Source organism: Hylobates moloch, unplaced genomic scaffold, assembly GCF_009828535.3.
Source record: "Hylobates moloch isolate HMO894 unplaced genomic scaffold, HMol_V3 SCAFFOLD_9, whole genome shotgun sequence".
NCBI lineage: Eukaryota > Metazoa > Chordata > Mammalia > Primates > Hylobatidae > Hylobates > Hylobates moloch.
The window spans coordinates 23158188-23171357 of record NW_026652284.1 but is presented as its reverse complement, the minus strand read 5'-3'; the positions used below and the strand labels follow the sequence as shown (position 1 = coordinate 23171357).

At 57.5% G+C, this 13170-nt stretch overlaps 1 protein-coding gene and 1 long non-coding RNA gene across 5 annotated transcripts in view; one reads left to right on the top strand and one right to left on the bottom strand.

The window, feature by feature from the left end:
* Positions 1 to 11803, bottom strand: part of LOC131384221 (uncharacterized) — a 34303-nt gene extending 22500 nt beyond the window's left edge. The window contains exon 1 of the long non-coding RNA XR_009214868.1: positions 10228 to 11803. This is a non-coding gene — a long non-coding RNA (uncharacterized LOC131384221). The remainder of the gene's footprint in view (positions 1 to 10227) is intronic.
* The window catches only part of RUNX3 (RUNX family transcription factor 3), a 65172-nt gene that overhangs the window by 22977 nt on the left and 29025 nt on the right, over positions 1 to 13170 (top strand). For 2 of the 4 annotated variants that reach the window (XM_032759357.2, XM_032759359.2), the window contains exon 3: positions 12405 to 12667. In XM_032759357.2, coding sequence (XP_032615248.1) covers positions 12405 to 12667 — 263 coding nt within the window. Of the gene's footprint in view, positions 1 to 12365; positions 12668 to 13170 lie in introns of those variants that run through there. The other 2 variants (XM_058444120.1, XM_058444121.1) reach the window with 1 other exon arrangement.

Here is a 13170-nt window from a genome sequence, read left to right as displayed (position 1 = left end):
CCGCGAGCTAAAAGGGCCTTCAGATCATCCAGCCACCCTGGATTTGATTAAGGCTCAGAGGTGAGGCAGTGAGAGGGTCCCCCACCCCAGGTCTAAGGACATTCAATGGGCTTCTGGAAGCCCACTCAGGTGATAAATGTCACATTCCTGCCAGTGGAAACTTATGCCAACAGCAAATGACAGAGTGCCCAGTGTCTGAGCCTGTCACCTGGACTTGCCAGGCAGGGAGTCCAAAGCCTGCTCTAGCTCTGTTTGGCTGTACCCACAGCCTCAGCACCTCCCCAGCAGCCAGGACCCTGTAAGGAGGCAGGGACTCAGCTCATCACACAGGGCTGACATCACTCTGGGAGCAGATCTCCCAGGCAGCATCCTCCAACCCCAGCCAACCACCCTGCTGGCCTTTGGTCCCTTGGGATCAGCTGTGGACCCTGGAGCCACCGTTCTGCCTTTTGTTTCCATGAAGTCTGAGCTCCCCACACAGCCAGGCCAGGAAACACAATCTGGGATCAGGCTGCTGAGGTTCAAGGCTCAGCTCTGATACTCACCTAGGGTGTGAACTTGAACACGTTTCTGACCTTGCTATGCCTCAGTTTTCCTACTGTTACAATGGGGGTGATGATAAATGTACCTAATACAAAAGTGGCTCCGGGGATTCAACGGCGTGTGTGAGTGTACATAACACTAGTTACTATAATCGAGGGGCCTGGCTCCTGGGGTGAGGTTGCTGCACAACTTTCGCATTGACAGAGCTGGTTCAAATCCCAGCTCTGCCCCTTCCTATGTAGGTGCAAGGGACTTCCTCGCCTGTAAAGTGGGCCCACTGACACATACCTGGAGGGCTACTGGCGGGCCATGAGGAGTGCTTGGGGAGCGTGCTCAGAAGGGGCTGTTACCTAGAAGTGCTTACCTAGGTGGGGGTTGCCGTGATGAGGACAGCTGCAAGGGCCTGCAGAGATTCAGCTGAGAGTGTGATGGTACACAGGACCATCCGGTTGAAACAGTGCAGCTTTGCTGCATCATGAATAATTGTACAATATTATGCACATTTGAGCATATTGTCAATTTTTTCAGAGGTTTGGGGCAGGGGAACTTTTTCTATTTTTTATCTTTTGCTTTCCTTTAAAAATATTTTTAAACATGTAAAATATACGTACAGACGAATGTATAAAATATAAGTATTGTTTAAAGAAGAATAATAAAGCAGACGTCTATCTACCTACCATCTGGCTTTAAAAAAAACAAAGCACTAATGGGACCTTAGGGCTCCCACCAGTGTCCCCTCCCTGACTGCATCCCTCTCCCTACTCATCACAGGTGGCAAGTGGTGGGGACCACTCTTCCGATTTTTTTTTTTTTTTTTGGTAGATACAGAGTCTCACTTTGTTGCCCAGGCTGGTCTTGAACTCCAGGCCTCAAGTGATCCTCCCACCTCACCCTTCCAAGTAGCTGAGATTACAGACACAAGTTACCACGCCTAGCTATGATTTTTGTATTAACCATTCTCTTGCTTGTCTGTCTGCTTTTTGCCTTCAATGTCATTTTCTATTTATAAGAGCAGAAATTCTGGGACAACCTGAAAGACCAACAATAGGGGATGTGACTTGCTGGAGCTCTTGGAAATAATTTGTTCTCCCCATTTCATAGATGAGGAAACTGAGGTTTGGAGAGGGCCAAGGTCATGCAGATGGCCAGGTGGGAGCCCAGAGCTGGTATGCTCTGAATCACGGATGATTGGCTCAGAAATGGAGCTCTGCAGTCGCTCTCTCATTTGTTCAATACGTGTTTGCTATGAGCTGAGCATTTGAGACACTAGTATCTGGTCCAGCCCCTGCCCCAACCAACACTTGAACTCCCTGCACAATATCCTGGTCTCAACTTGCTCTCTACCTCTGAGGGGATGTGTCCCTATTCCAAGCCAGCTCTCAATGCTTCTATTCCTGGTACGGAGCCCCCAGCATCCCTGTGGTCCCTGCCACCTGGGAGCTCTTCACAGATCTGCCAGAGGAGCTCTTACCCCCCAAGCCTGCTCTCCTCCAGGACAAAGTCTCCAGTTGCTTTAATCGTTCATCATGTGACATGGTTTCAGTGCTCTTCCCCATGCTGAGGTCCCTGGGGGTGTCACATGGCCCTAACAGAGGGGGCTCAGGATGAAGCCCAGAGACACCATGTGTTGGCCTAGGGCATCTCAACCTAAACCCAAACTGAGGTCTCTGGGCCCTTAGGCTAGTGCCTTGCCCTTCCACCCATGCCGCCGTGGGGCACCCTAGCTGCAACCCTCCCACTTCTCCCCTTCCACTGCCTTTCTCTGGACCGGGAAGACAGGCTCTCCTTGTCCCCATTGAACAATGAGGGAACGGGTTAAACTCAGATGCTGGGGAATGGTTTGGAAGCCCCAGGGGGGCAAACCACCCAGAAAGTCTATGCCTCTGAATTGAGGAGAAGCAGAAACTTCCACAGCCAGGGTTCGACTCCTCCCAGAGCTGATCTGTAGAACAAATCCAAAGCTCTGAGCCCTGATTCCATGCCTGCCCCTGTGTGTAAAGATTTGTCCACACAATGGTCTGTTGTTTATACAACTGTGATGTGGATTTCTGCCCGTGTATGTGTCCACACCGCTCATATAATGGGGCCTATCCGTGCATCTATACCAACAGATCCATGCAAGATGATGCAGACAGATGCATCTCCTAGGAGTATCTTTGCACACACCTGCACTTAACTGTTTACACCTGTGGCTGCACTGTAACAATGCTGTCCTCCATGAGGGCTTGTCCATGTGGGTGTGAGCTGCCAGTGAGTGTGTGTGAGACTGTGCCCATGAGCATGGGTGCTGTGTGTGAGTGCACACATGTAGGGTATAGATGTGTGTGTGTGTGTGTGTGTGTGTGTGTGCACTGAGTGCCCAGGGTCCAGTGGAGACTTTCCCATCCTAGCCTTCTACTTCATGTGCCCCTCCAGTCCTGGAGTCTGGTCTTTCCTCCTCATTTTCCAGCCAAATTATAACCCCTGGAAAAGGGGCCTTTATTACGGAAACACTGACACAGCCTAAATGCGATTGGGGAGAAAAGGGTTGCTGCCATCCCCTGGCCCACTTTTGTCTAAAGAGAGTGTCTTAGTTCACTCTGTGTCGCTATAACAAAATACCTGACGGCCGGGCGCAGTGGCTCACGCCTGTAATCCCAGCACTTTGGGAGGCCAAGGCGGGCGGATCACGAGGTCAGGAGATAGAGACCATCCTGGCCAACACGGTGAAACCCCGTCTCTACTAAAAATATAAAAAATTAGCCGGGCGAGGTGGCGGGCGCCTGCAGTCCCAGCTACGCGGAGGCTGAGGCAGGAGAATGGCGTGAACCCCGGGGGACAGAGCCTGCAGTGAGCAGAGATCACGCCACTGCACTCCAGCCTGGGCGACTCTGGCAGGTTCCGCATCTGGTGAGGTCCTGGACTCCCTGTTTCCAAGGCAGTGTCTTCTGGCTGTGTCCTCCGGAGGACACAGAACGTTGTGTCCTGAAGTCAGAAGGGCAAAGAGGGCCTAATCCATTCATGAGGGCAGAGCCTTCACCACTTAATCACTTCCCGAAAGGCCCCCCACTGCCTCTTAATACCACCACGATGGGGATGAAGTTTTAATGTATGACTTTTGGGAGACATTCAAGCCATAGAAGAGGAACTTTATTGCCTGCCAGGGACCCTTAGCTGTGATTTCCAGGCCTGGACACTCAGGGTGCCTGACAGGCCGCCTGGGCTAGAGGGGGCGGGACACGGGCAAGCTGAGCTGATGCTGAGGCCAGATCCTCCGAAGGTTTGTGCAGAGGCAGCCGGGCCGGCTGACAGGAGCCTCGGAGTCAAGTCCAGTTGTCAATAAGCACCTTCTGTGACATTGGGCAAATCTCTGATCCTTCCTGGGCCTCGGTTTCCCCAGCTATGAGATGGGGAAATGAGCAGACCTGTTGTAGATTAATATGGAATTCTAGAATGTTGAAGATAGAGAGGCCTCCTGGGGCTCAGGTGTGGTCCAATGCATTTATCTCCCTGAAGGGGAGTCTGAGGGCCAGAGAGGGAAGGAACTTGCTCAAGGTTACCCAGCAAGGAACAAGGAAATGGCTCCCCTGGATCTAGCAGTTGGCTCTATGAGCCTCAGGCCCAGGCCTGGTTATAGGACATGGCAATCTATGGGCTCTGTTCAACCCTGACTTTCATCAAGAATTTGGACTCTTTTGAGTTTATCAAGGTGCCATATCCAACTGCTTCCCAACCAGTGAGGGTGGCAGAGGAAAACTGCAGCATGAGAGAGCGGAAGAAGACACAAGGAAGGACTTCCAGATGTTTAGAATGAAGAGCTGTCGGGGAGGGGACAGGGCAGGGCTCCAGCCACATCCCAGACCAGACTCAAGGCAGTGACCTGCATGGAAAGAGCCAATAAATTTACAAGTGGCACAAACAACTATAAAACTGAGACTCCATCCCCAGCCCTATGGATCCAGGCCCAGGTCCACTGTTGCCCAGGCCCTCGGTTTGACACTGACTGAAGAACCTTCACTTCTCCGGCCTCAGTTATGCCTTCTGTTATCTGGGAATAGAGCAGTCTAACTGTGTGTATCCCCATCCCCCTGGGCATGGTGAAGATGAAATAATGCAGAACGTAGAGCTGCTAAGAGCACTCACTTTGGAGTCAGGGAGACCTGAGTTCAAGTCTAGGCTTCCTCGCCGTATGGAAGCCTCTCTGAGCCTCAATTTTCCACATCTGCCCAATTCACAAAGTCATTTTGAAGTTCATCTCAGGTGATATAAGCAAAGTGGCTAGTAGGCACTCAAGAAACCCTACTCCCCGGGATTGGGTACATGGCAGGGGCCAGGAGAGACGTGACAATTGGTGATGGGGGAGGGATTTGTGGTCAGGACTGGCTATATAATTTGGGGGGCCCAGTACAAAATGAAAACGCAGGACCTTTGTTGAGCAAGTATTCAGAAGTTCAAGGCAGTGGTGGCAGGGCATTAGAACAAGCTCAAGACCCTTCTGAGACCAGGGCCCTGTGCGACTGCATGGGTCACAGGCCAGGAAGCCAGCCCTGCCTCTGGTATATCTGGGGTGGCTCAAATCCAGTTCAGGTGGAGGAGCTGAGGCTTCCCCCACCACACTGGGGGTCACTCCTTCTCCCCAGGATTGCAGCTGGGACCGTGAATGCTGGCCCTGTCACTGTCAGTGAACATCAGAGGCGGCATAAAAGATCCACTGTTCCCCACCTCCGTATGCCCATTTGTATCTCATGCCATGCGTACAGCACATAGTTGATTTCTTTCCGCAAAGGGCTGCACTTTTTTTTCTTTTCCAAGGGCGATGCTGGAAAGCCATGTGGCTTTTATTGCTGGCAGGAATGTCTGAGGCGTTCCTTCACCACCACATGAAATAGAGCCGCAATCTTCATCTGCGTAAGGCCAAAGCCCCCAGTCTCCTCCGAGCCATCGGCCTCTGAGATTAATTAAGGCTTCACAAGGACTGACAGTCATTAGGACCTTTTCGGGGAGGTGGAAAATCCCTAATGGGCCTGGCTGGGCCCAGAAGCTGCTGGGTGGGCAGTGGGGAGAGGACGGCCTGCAGGAGAGGAAGGTGCGGAGTCAGCGGGAGGTAGCTGGAGAGGGAGGGGGTGCAGACTCCGTCCCTGGCACAGGCTGTGACCTTGAGTGAGACTCTTCCTCCCTAGGCCTCAGTTCTGTCATTTGAGAAATGGGGATTTGGATTTGATATCTCAGAGCCCTTTCGAGTCTGACATTGTAGAATTCCGAATCCTGCCCACAGTTCTTCTGCCAGGATTCTAATTCTATTCCATGACTGTAACTTCGAGCATCTGGTTTTAGTCCACAAGAATAGAGTGTAGTGGTAGGCAACGTGGGCTCTGGGGCCAGGCTGCCTGGTTGGAATCCTACCTCTGTGGCTTCCCAGCAGTGCCAACTTGGGCACGTTACTTGAGCTCTCTAAGCCTCAGTTTTCTTTCCTGTAAAATGGGAGTGATAACTGTCGCTACTCCCTAAGAATACTGTGAAGCAAAAATGTGTGTAAAGCAACAGCCACTCAGAAAAGCTCTTTCCCTCCCTGCCTGCCAGGGCTGAACCCCACCCTGGGGGAAGGGTACATGTTTCCCAGAAGCCCCCCTTGGCTCCAAGCTGCCCAGGTCCCTCTCACCACTCCGTGCCTCCCATGTTTGATGGTTCTGCTGTCAGGTAGCTCTGCATGCACCTGCTGCTTTGGACGGAGAGCTCTGCGCTGAGAGCAGCAGTCAGAGTGCAGACCGCCCCTCCCTGATCGAGGAGTAGGGGTGCTGGAAGGGCTCCTGAGAACTTGTTTGAACTTCTCAGATTCTGAGGCCCACAGAGGAAAAGCTCTTTACTTTCGGAGCCTGGGTTTCCCCATCTGTAAAATGGAGAGAATAAAATCTCTGCCCTGCAGAGGCACCTGAGGGTGGGCGACAATTGGCGGAAAACTCCCAGCATGCGGCAGGTGTCCAAAAAATTAGGGCACTTATTAGTCATAGACCAATGATCAAAGTCACAGACCAAATAACTGTCTTCTAGAAGCATTTCCCTGATTTACAGATGACAAGAGTGAGTAGCAGGGAGGGTGGTAGGAAGGCCCCACCAAGTGATGGGATCTGAAACCAGAAACCCCTTCCCTGGTAACCGATGGAGCCGGTTTTTCTGCTCTGCGCTCCCGCAAGAGAAGTCTCTTTTCTCGGTCCTTGCCTCCCTTTCTCTCTCCCATCCTCAAAGCAGAGCACCCTCTGACCACCCACCTGCAGAACAGGGTGGGGTGGGCGTGGAAGGATCCGAGGTCATGTGGACGCAAGGGAGCTGGCGCCCCGCGGGAGGTGGAGAGGAGGTGGGTGGGGAGGAGGGGCCTCGGGTCACAACGAAACCCTGGGGTCCTGCGGAACCCGCTTGGCATGTAGAGGGGCCTTGAAAGTGCACCCCCACATTCAGATGCAAACACTGAGGCCCAGAGGGAAACACGTCTGACTAGCACTTCCCCTGGGCGAGAGGCACTGAGAGTGGCATCAGGGCGCTAGTGTGTGAGGCCCAGGACTGGGCTGCAGTCTCCTGCAAGGCAGAGGTCCTGTCCAACTGCATTTTGCCTCGAGGTGCTTGCTCCTGGCCTTGCTGGAGCTCCTTCCAGATCCTGATCACGCCTCTCCCCTTTCTGGGCTTCAGTGTTCCCATCTGTAAACTGGGGATTACTGCCAATCCTGCCTCCTCGCAGACTGGTTCTGAGGCCAAAGGATGGCAGGTGGTGGGTGAACCTTGGCTATCACAGGACCCTCCCGAATGACCCTGGCAAGTCCTTCCTGACTCCCTGCAGATTTGAAGAGTTTGCTGATTTCCAAGCCCAGGGCTGCTTAGCAGGATTTACCACCCCACCTCCCTCTCCCCCATCACGATAGCTCTTTCCTCTGTATCTAGATGCTAGCTCTTCCCATTACTCAGCCACTAGGAGGAGAGTGATGACATGCTTGGCCAGGTGATGCCTTCATGCCCCATATTTTGAGCCAGAGCAGGCTTTTAACCCGGGTCCGGCCCTCTCTAGCCTGGCCGACCAGGGACAACGTTCCTCTTTGCTTACGTGGGCATAACACCTACCACATACGACGCCGTGAGGATTGAATACCATGAGTAATGCCCACGTGCGGTGCCTGGCACAAGGTAAAGCCTCAGCACCCCCAGCTGTTACTGTTCTTCCCATTTTACCCTCGGGGGCCAAGGCTCAGGGGAGCATGGACACCAGGCAAAAGTCTCAGACCGCACAGGCAGCATCTGGGTCCTAACACCCTCACCACCCTGCTCTCCCCTGCTCCTTCTCCCTCCCCTCCAAGTCTGGCACTTTCCAAAAAGAAAGAAAGATCTCTGTAATTTGAGAAGCACATTTGTGCTCTCACACATTCTGAATCCTTCCAGAGAGGCTGCCCGGGAGAGATGACCCCAGAGCTGGACTCTCTGGAGCTGGACCCTCGGCCTGCAGGAGACAACCCCTCAACCCAGATATATTGCCATTTTTCATTAACATTTCTTGCTTATATGTTCAGAGATCATTATCTGAAATCAGGACGCAGATGAGTCCTAGTTTACTCAGCAGCATTTTCTTTCTGTTTCTTCAAATAATCCATCATCAATCACAATGATGCCCCTCCCCTCCTAGGGGGAATCCTTAATCCCCCTCCCGTGAAGTGGAGGGGTGAGAATGACCTCCATTGACAGAAGAGGAAACTGAGGCTCAGTGAGGGGCATGAATGTCCCCTTTGAGTTCTAGGGCACTGGGCAGGAGATAGATTTCACCACCGGTCCCTCTGGACAGGGGCTTTAGGGCCAGGCTGGGAGAAATTTTCAGTTCTAGAAGAGAGTCCTCTGCCTTCTTCGCTGGACTAGGCTCCTGTGTGATTCAGGATATGGGGAACAGAGGCCTCCTGGGAAGGAAACAGGGTCCCTGGCAGTGTCCGCTGAGGCCCAGTTGCTACTCAGGAAAGGGTCTGCCTACGGGAGGGTGGCCGGCTGGGGGCGAAAGTGAGGTTCTGAGAGGAATGGTCAGACGGGCAATCATCAAGACCCAGCCCCGGCCGCCCTGTGATGGTTGCTGGAAACCCCATTGTGAGCTGACTCCACGTGGAGGTAGGTCACAGCCAGCCCTTACCTCCCCCAGGCAGCCCCTGGTGAATCGAGGGATCAGGACAGCATGGACTGGCTTGGAGTCCTGGCAAGCTTTGAATATGAGAACTGGACATTTCACAGACGGAAGTGGGAGGCCCAGAGAGGGGAGGGGTGGGTCAAAGCCCCCCAGCAAGGATTGAGAGGCCTTATTTTTTCGTAATGACAGTGATGGCTCCCCGAGGCTGGAGCACCCTCCATGTGCCAGGCCTGTGCTAAGCACTTTACACGCAATTCTCTGAGGGGCCACTATGAGTGCCCCCACTTTACAGATGAAAGAAAGAAGGCTCAGAGGTTTAGGCAACTTTCCCTAGAGCGCTGTGGGTGAGGGAAGACATGCTCAGGCAGAGGGACTGTGGACCCCAGCTCCTTCCATAGCCCATGGACCTCTTAGGCCGTTTCCCAGGGCACACCTGCCCCTTGTCTGGTACACCTGGGGATCCCTGCCCAGGCGCCACACAGTCCCCATGAATCACACCTGCCCTGGGAAGCCGGCACCCTCACTGCCAAGAACGCACTTAGAGCGCACTCCTAAATGCCAGAGGGAGACGAATCCCCTTCCTGGGGTAAAGGAGCTGGCTCTATTTGCCCGGGGATGGGTTTACCTAGCTCTAAGTCAAAGTAGGGTAGGGGAGTGTCCTGACATTCTGCTTCCTAGCCCCGCTGTGGACAACTTAGGGTGCTCTTAGGTGGGGGCCACTGGGGAGAAACTGGGTTGTTTGTCCATCGACCTGATGGAAGAGGGAGAAAAGACGAGGTCCATGCCAACTGGGGAAGGGCGAGGGTGTCTGCATGCCCCAGGTGGGGGAGTGGGAGCTCTCCCTCCCATCAAACAGACGACAATGTTTGTTGGTCCGGGTTGGGGAGGAAGCAGGTGGAAATTGAGAACAAGCTAGCCTGTTCTGTGGGTCTTCCCCGGGTGCCTGAAAACGCGAAGGCAGAAGGCGTCCATCTTATCAGACGTGAGGAAGGCGGCCTTGGTTTGACACAAAGCCATCGGTTTGTCCGAGACCTGGCCGCATGGATGGCAAGGAAAGGGCAGCTCCTCGGGGGCGGTCGCCGCGCCTGCACCCGGGGCCGCAGCTGGCGAGCATCTGTAGCCCAGCCCCGCCCGCACCTCCGAGGCTGGTGGGGCGCGGGCGCCAACTAGCGGCGACTCCTGCCACTGTGCCTGCCAGGCGGCCCGGCGACCTTAGTCTGGGGACCCAAGGGCCTGCACCCGCCCACCCCCCCACACCCCCCCGCCGCCCTGGTCCCTTGGATCTGGTGCCCACGGGAAGCCAGCGCCCTACGGAGAGCCGGAGCCGTGCCAGGCCCTGCGCCAGGTGCCAGGGCCCACAAGAGTCCCTTATTCTCTGGAAACCTGTCTGTGAACCCGTCATAAGGGGAGAGGGAGAAATCAGGCGGAGGAACAAGCAAAGGGCACGGTGCAAACCGAAACCATTCGACAAATGGAATTTACCACCACTTGAAACAGCGGGTCATGGTCCCGCAACCGCTAGGGCAGCACGTGTTGCCCGCCCCGGGCCAGGGCCGTACCTGGCCACGACGCGCTGGGCCTTCCCGGAGACGTTCCCGGAGGTGGCAGCGCCCAGGCTGGATCGCTCGCTTTCCTCTAGTTCTGCTGCTCCTGCTAGCGCGTCCGAGGGCGCGTGGGCCTGGGTCCGCAATCGACAACTGCCAGGCGCAGGCTCCCTTAAAAGGTTCAGTAAGGGACCTTTGCCGTCCTTGCCTTCGACACGGCCTGAGGGCGTGATATGAGGCCCCGAGGTGGGTAGGGGCCAGCTCTCCCGGTGGTCGGGGTGAGGCCAGAGTCCTTCGCCCCTGGAGCGCACGCGGGGCTTGATTTCGTTTGGCGACGACGAAATGGCGCGCGCTGAGCCGGGGTCAGATCCATGATGAGACCTTGCGGCCACCGTCGGATCCTAAGCTTCTTTGCTTCCGAGGCTTGGAATTCATCGTTTTGCACCTGTCGAGAGCCGGGGGCAACGAAAATCTAGCCCCGTCTCCAAAGCGGCGGGGAGGCTCAGCACGCGTTCGTTCCCCAGAGTCTAGGGAGGTGTCTGGGGCGATAATTCGGAATGACTGTGGCTTGATCTTTCCCGTTGCCCTCCCAGCTGTAGCCGGCCCCTAGGCCTGCTCGACTGACTTAGGAGGCGGGAGAGGAAGGGGTTGTTTGCAGTGAAGCCCAGGAGAGGTTGGGCCACGCGGCTGGGAGTGGGAGCGGGGACCCGAAGCCGGACGGGCAGGCAGTGCCTTGGCGAAGCTGTCCGTGGTCCCTGCGGCGCAGCCGGAGCGCACGGGCCCAAGAAGAAGTGGGGTTGGACCCGCGGAGGCCACTTTCCACCCGCATGGAGAAAGAAAATTCTCTCCTCTGAAAGCGAGGGCCCTTAGCTTTGCAGCCACTGCTGTTTTTCTTTCGCCACCGACGCGCGTACCGTTTCACGATGCAGGACCGTGGTTACATGCGTAAAGGGGAAAAAAAATCAGGAAAACGCATTTTGCAGGCTTCGTCGTGTTTTTCAAAGAGCCACAGGCCGCCACAACGAAGAACGACGCCGCGAGGCCTGCAAGATCCTGAAACTTGTTTTGAGGGGAGAGCAGAGAGGAAAGGGGTTGTTGGCCCCAGGCTACTTAGGGTCCCTAGGAGACTCCCTTCCGCCTGTCCCCGGTTTGGCACAGGGACCACCGAGGCTGGGACCAAAGCCGCGCAGGGCTGGGAGCAGCAAAGGCCGCCGGCCGGGCGTGGACGGCGCGCAAAATCCCGTGTGGGTGGAGGCTCTTGGGTCAGAATAATGTGCGGGACGACGGAGGTGAGTAACCTCTTTGGGGCGGCTCCCAGTGCGGCGTCACCGGCCCTGAGACCCCGCGGCCCCCAGCTCGGGGTGGCAGAAGTCACAGGCCCGAAGCAGCAAGAGCTGGGGAAGCCCGGCCGCGGCCAGCGGGGAGGAGGAGCGAAGGGGGTTGCGCCCCAGCGTCAGGGAGCTACGACCCGGGAGAGGGCGGCAAGGGCGCCTTCTGTGGGACCCGGACGTTCTAAGCAAATTTCTAGCGTCTGCCCCGGGCTCCCAGAGCTCTCGGGGGCCCTGGGCTGTGGCACCCGGGCCTCCTCCGCGGGGTGGCGCCTTCCGCCCCTCCCCGTTGGGCGGCCCCCGGCAGGCCCCGTTCCTCCCCGCGAACGCCACCGAGGTGCACGCGATGGGGGCTCCGCCGATTGGCTGTGCGGCGCGTCGCTCCGCCGGCCCCGCCCCGCGGGCCCCGGGGGTACTAACCCCGCGCTGGCGGCCGCGGCCCCGCCACTTGATTCTGGAGGATTTGTTCTGGGGCTGCGGCCGCGGAGTCGGGGCGGCCGCAGGCGAGCTTCGGGGCAGGAGGCGGCGGTGGCACAGCCCCGCGCGGGCCCCGCCGCGGCCCAGACAGCCGGGACAGCCGCGAGGGGCGGCCGCACGCGGGGCCGCGCGCCGAGGATGCGGGACTAGCCGGGCAGGCTGCGGGCGGCCGTCGGGCCAGCGAGGCCTCGCAGCGGGCGGGCCCTGGCGAGTAGTGGCTGGGCGCCGCCCCCTGCGCCCTGAGGCCCCGGCCCCGCCGCTTCTGCTTTCCCGCTTCTCGCGGCAGCGGCGGCCGAGGAGGCGCCCGCGCCGGCCGCCCCCGGGGGAAGCCGCGCCGTCGCCGCCCGCCCGGCGCCCTGACGGCCGCTGTTATGCGTATTCCCGTAGACCCAAGCACCAGCCGCCGCTTCACACCTCCCTCCACGGCCTTCCCCTGCGGCGGCGGCGGCAAGATGGGCGAGAACAGCGGCGCGCTGAGCGCGCAGGCGGCCGTGGGGCCCGGAGGGCGCGCCCGGCCCGAGGTGCGCTCGATGGTGGACGTGCTGGCGGACCACGCGGGCGAGCTCGTGCGCACCGACAGCCCCAACTTCCTCTGCTCCGTGCTGCCCTCGCACTGGCGCTGCAACAAGACGCTGCCCGTCGCCTTCAAGGTGAGTGCGGGACCCGGGGCGGGAGGGCGCCGGCCCTGGGGCTCCGGGCGTCTGAGCTGCGGGAGCCAGAGCCTCGGGAGCAGTGGGGAGGGGAGGTGCCCGAGACGCCGCGGAGACACCCGGGCACCCGGTTCAGTCTCGCTGCGCGCTCGGCTCCGGGACCTCGGCGTTCCGTTTTGGATGCGCCCTGCAGGAATGACTTTTAAGGGGGTTGCCCCGCTCCATCTGGGTTTTGGGGCGCCCTGCGTAGAGACGTTGGTGCGGAAATGGGCGGATGGAGTTTTGCGCCCCCCTAACCCGTATCGCTCAGATACAGCCCTGCGGGTAACGGAGAAGAGGATCCCGGGACCGGGGCAAGGACACCGCGGGTGGGGTGCGAACGGTGAAAGGGCCTACCCTCCGCCGCCAGCACCCCTCCTCCCGCGGCGCTTCGCTAAAGCTTCCTGCTCACACCCTCGGGCTTCCGAAATTTTACCGGACGGCGCTAGGCCGGGATCGGGGCA